This window comes from Papilio polytes, unplaced genomic scaffold, assembly GCF_000836215.1.
Source record: "Papilio polytes unplaced genomic scaffold, Ppol_1.0 DF822289.1, whole genome shotgun sequence".
Lineage (NCBI taxonomy): Eukaryota > Metazoa > Arthropoda > Insecta > Lepidoptera > Papilionidae > Papilio > Papilio polytes.
Genome location: NW_013526915.1, coordinates 2,387,889 through 2,393,002, shown reverse-complemented (window position 1 = coordinate 2,393,002; position 5,114 = coordinate 2,387,889). Strand labels below are relative to the sequence as shown.

The 5,114-nt window shown below is 33.0% G+C and overlaps 1 protein-coding gene across 1 annotated transcript; it reads left to right on the top strand.

The window, feature by feature from the left end:
- The first annotated feature begins 6 nt into the window (after window positions 1–6).
- Window positions 7–3,884, top strand: LOC106106220 (alpha-2-macroglobulin receptor-associated protein-like). Its single transcript, XM_013286768.1, has 6 exons — window positions 7–71; window positions 1,130–1,340; window positions 1,698–1,856; window positions 2,208–2,305; window positions 2,712–2,801; window positions 3,201–3,884. Exons 1-6 carry the CDS (start codon window positions 63–65, stop codon window positions 3,330–3,332), a joined length of 699 nt encoding a protein of 232 aa, XP_013142222.1. The 5' UTR covers window positions 7–62; the 3' UTR covers window positions 3,333–3,884.
- Window positions 3,885–5,114: the final 1,230 nt, after the last annotated feature.

The following is a 5,114-nucleotide window of genomic DNA, read 5'->3' as shown; positions in this document are numbered from 1 at the left end:
ATATCATGAATGTGTATGGATTGAGAGAGCATTTCGATGACAAGCATATCGGAAGACAGAAAATGGACCCAGTAAGTTACTATCATCATCATATCTCTGTCCTTATCTAATGGACAGCTGATGTGGCAACCCTTTTTTACTAACTAAATAGAGTAAATACTTGAAGATTATCTTAAAATAGATACACACATACCCTGCTACTTACATTTTGTATTAAAGAGAATGATGATGCCATAGCAGTTTATGTTTTTAATATTCTATATGAGATCATCATATCACACAAGCTATAATTTACTAGACTCATAAAATATCTCGACATGGCAACAGTTTCAAATGAACATATTTTTAAATTACGGTCATGATTTCATAAACAGTTGCTGACTTATTTATTGACAATACAACTTTATCTCCATATATTTAAGTCCAAATGATTAATTATTAATGACTCATTGCACTTTATAACACTATAAAAACCTTATAAAGCTAACACTGGGTCCTTGTTTTTACAATGTAATTAAGTCCTAGTGATTAGGTTATGGAATCAAGATTATTTCATAGTCTGACTCTGTAAGTAAAACTTTACAGTGACATGCTAATGACTGCTAGGTTGGTAAGTATTCCTAATTAAAAGATGAATGGACTTGAATAAAATTTGTAACAGATGTATTACATTCTGGAATAACACATATGCTATTTCTTTAATTCAGTCATGCAGTATAACTACTTCATACCAATATTGTAAATGAAAAAGTTTAGATGGATGGATGTTTGTTAGAGTTTGTAGACTAAAGGCTGAATGGATCTTGATGAAATTTGGCATAGATGTAGAGGATAGTCTGAAAGAATGCATAGGCTATTTACTTTTGTTTTTTTATATTCCACGCGGATGGAATCGCGGGCGAAAGTTAGTATACTAATATAATTAAGAGGAAAGGTTTGTATTTTTGTATGTATAGCAATAACTCAAAAACTATTGGGTCTATATGAATTTTTTTTTCTACCAATAAATAGCTATGTTATCACTGAAGGAGATTGGCTATATTATTGTTTACTATATTATATTTTTTTTACAGCTATTGTTATCTAAAATATATGAATTAATGTGATAATTTTTTTTATATCATTACAGGAGCATAATTCAGCAATGGATGAATACATTAACCGCAGTTTATTCAAAGACAAGAAGTTGAACATGCTGTGGTCGAAGGCGGAGGCATCAGGGTTTACTCCGGAGGAGCTGGCGGCGCTGCGCGAGGAGTTCACACACCACCAGGAGAAGATCGACCAGTACTATGATTTGCTCGGCAATGTGGAGACAGAAGGACATGAAGGATTTAAAAGTATGCAAGTTTTAATATTATTTTACTGTTTAATAATGCTTTACCACTTTAGTTATCATTAGCACATGGCTTGCTTAAACTCTCAGAGTCTGTTAAGCACTAAGGTTGTTAGTGATTAATTAATAATTCTTATATGCAACCACAGCAACACTTAAGTGTTATATCTTACTAATATTATAAATGAGAAAATTGAGATGGATGGAAGGATGTTTGTTAGAGTCTGTAGCCAAAAAGACTGAATGGATCTCAATGTAATTTGGTATACAACACATAGGCTACTTATTTTTGTTTCTTGTTTTTTAATTCCACACAGACGGAGTCGCGAGGAAAAGCTAGTTTTATTCTCTATGTTTCTAGATGCCATTAATGATGAAGAAATGGTAAACTTCAATGAAGTGAACTTGGAAACAAATGAGGTATTGAACAAGGACTTCGTGGATAAGGCCAACTTGTTAAGAGATAAGCACCGCGGTCTGCGCGACGGATATGACCGTCTCCAGCGCATTTCCGCTAGAGGTCAGTTCACTTCTTGTATTAAAAAAACATAATCTTCAAAACTTAATGCACTAAAACACACTGATCTGTATAAATGGATAGAAGTTTTATATTGTTCTGACTTAAACACGACTGTTGATGGTAATGATAGTTATTTTTTTAATTAGTTTCAATACTTACTACTACCTTTATCCGCGGCCAACAGCGCCAAGGTACCAAAATCCAAAAATGTAAATTTTTATAGCCTGTCCATTAATAGAGGTCAGTGACTTATGTTATTGTGAAGTTATTGTTATTTTCATTTCAGTGTCAGACAAGATAGTGAATCAATACATCATAATAATTGTTTAAAATTCGAAATTATATTTTCAGGTCCCAACAACAAGGAGTTCGTGGAGCCGAAGGTGCAAGGCTTGTGGCGAATGGCCGCCGCCGCCAACTTCACGGTCGACGAGCTCGCCTCTATAAAGGTAATTTATAATTTAATATTAACTAAGTGTAGGATTCCACTGTGGTTTTCAACATATTTGGAACAATTTCATTGAAACATTGTTGTATTAATAATGCAACACATACTTTTGGTTAAGAATAATAGCAAAGTAAAGAAAATCTTTTTTTTTTTTTTTACAATTCGATTATATTTTTCGTTCAATGTTGTTTTTATTGAAATCAATGTTATTTACAATATTATATGGGCTATCAGCCGTAGGCAATTTAACTTTGTATTAGCGATATCGTTGATCGAAAAGTCAAAAATGGAACAGACAGTAACATTCCTTATGTACCGTGTTTATTCTTGTGCGTTTTAATACATTTTATCGATCGATATTACCGAAGGTATTTAGAGGGTCTTTTAAAGGTCTATCTGTCCGTCAGGTGGAGCTGCAGCACTACGAGTCTCGCCTGCTGAAGCTGCGCCACCTGCAGGCAGACCACGTAAGCAATCTAGAGAAACATCACTCCAAGGTCGCGTAATGTCATGCTTTCTTTTTATTTCATTAGATTACATACATTGTTAATTTCAATTTCGTTGTTGTTAAGTTCTGTTCTTCATTAGAATATTCTTTTATTTTTGTCGTGTTTTTAGTTGCAATCGATCCTTTAAACTGGTGCTGTTTGTCAAATTACTTTATGTCAAAATCTTGCCAGTTTGAACTTTGACAATAATAAATTATTTATTACTTACTAAAAAAAGTACAAAATTCTAGAATATAACCCTTACATGAATGATTTGTTGGCTAACTCTTAAAACAATTTAACATTCCTGGATGTTTGGTAACTATAGATTTTTTGTGAGGAATTTTGAGTTTTTTAATTCAGCACAGAAGACAGAGACCAATACATAAAAATGTATTTTTACTATAGGTGGCAGCTAGTGGAGACAAGATGGACATGTTCGCGGAGCAGCAGCAGCAGATAAAGAAGCATTCCAGAAAGGTAGAGAAGATGCACGACGATTTGCACAAGAGGATCGCACAGCGTCACACAGAGTTGTAGTTATTTTTTTTTTTAATTAGGAATATATTACCTTTTAAGTAACCAGTGATTTCCAAAGGCATTTATTTTATAAAATCAAGAATGAAAAGGTCTTCATTTAAACAGATTTTAAATATTCTTTTACAATTAGAAATTTAGTTATAAATGTGCTGGATTTCGCCGTGACGCCAACAGGAGCAGCTAAAGTGTACGCAGCAAGAATTTTTACATTGACTTGATCTCTGTCGCACCTAAGTAAATATTCTACTCCTGAAGTTTGAAGATCGTTAAGTTTTATTATTACTGTTTTTTGTATTGCCCATCAAAAATGTTTACTTTTTTTGTGTAAAGAATCTTTACAAACACCTACATATCAAGTTGTAAAAAAAGAGGACAATTATGATTTCGTCATTTTTATAAGTCGCTAGATTTGATTATTTTTATTACATTTTCTTAATTCAGTTTAAAGGTTTATTTTTGAGATCTAATTATTTTTAAAAAACTCATTTGGTGTTTGACACAGCTGTAACTGTAAAGTACATATTTTTGTTTAAATAGAATCTCTTGTTTTTAGGATTTATTTTATAATCTTTATTTTTGCAATATACAAAGAAACTGTATTGACGATGTTTTATTTATCTCTCGAAACTGATTATGGGAATTGCAATCCATAAACCATATTCTGTGCCTAAAATTTCAAAGTAAATTTGTCAGAGCCCAAAACCTCTATAACATAGACCATTGATAACTTAAAACATTTTGTGTTTCCCTTGGACTTTAACTTATCGAGGTTCTACTGTATAACAAAGGTGCATAAGTAGAGGTTCTAAAGTGTTTAGTTGCGTTTCGTTTAAAAACAAATGATTCAGGCTCTAGAATCTTATCCACTGTTTTCCTACAAAATTTAATGCCCCTCTAGCAAAATTGAGGTTTTATTTAAATTTTTTACAGTTCAGTAATACTGAGGTGACCATGTTTTTATCATTATTAGATGAAATTACGTTATTTTTTACAAGTTAGTTGTATACAAGTGTAGTGTGGAGGCTCTCATCAAAAACAACTCGTTATATTTCGACATCGCTTTATTTTCCTATAACTTACCGCGCAATCCGCGTTTCATTGTATTCGAGACAAGCAGCTGCTCGGTAAATAATTTAAGTTAAATATACACATTACCCAAATAAACCTATTTAAGAAACAAAAAAAAAATCGAGAAGAATATAGAGAGATATAGAGTAGGTGGTATTAAAAACAGCAGTAGGTACAGTGCATCAATATATGATATTTAATCTTCATGTACAAGCAAATTTATTAATACACGTTTAATAATCGGCCAGTTTGCGTATCATCCAAAATGAATATGTTATTATGCCGTAACACATAGTATAGAGTGCGGGCTGTTGGGCTGTGGGGCTGTGGGGCTGCGCCCGCCCCCGCCCCAGCCGCAGCCCNNNNCTTCACTTCAGTCGGTCGTACAGTACGGGTCTCATCTCGATAGGACATTTTCTCTATTATGTATATAGATAATCTGTATAATATAATTCTTTCTCACTAATATCTACACCGATTCAAGGGTTACAGTTACATATAATCCTCGAGGTTGCTGCCACGTCGCTTAGTGTGTCCACTTGCTCCACGTTTGCTGCAAACAAACAGACAAACATATCATATATTATGTAGAGAAAAGATTTGTATTCTGGTATGTATTTGGTACACGTAAAAACTACTGGGCAGATTTTTTAAATTCATTCACCAGTAGAAAGGTAATTTATCTGTGAATAACACCGACTACATTTATTTTTT

What these genes read in the sequence shown, in the direction of transcription:
- LOC106106220 (XM_013286768.1), top strand. An exon ending in AGGACATGAAGGATTTAAAA is followed by an intron (nt 1,341 to 1,697) that starts GTATGCAAGTTT and finishes CTATGTTTCTAG; the next exon opens with ATGCCATTAATGATGAAGAA. An exon ending in CCAGCGCATTTCCGCTAGAG is followed by an intron (nt 1,857 to 2,207) that starts GTCAGTTCACTT and finishes TTATATTTTCAG; the next exon opens with GTCCCAACAACAAGGAGTTC.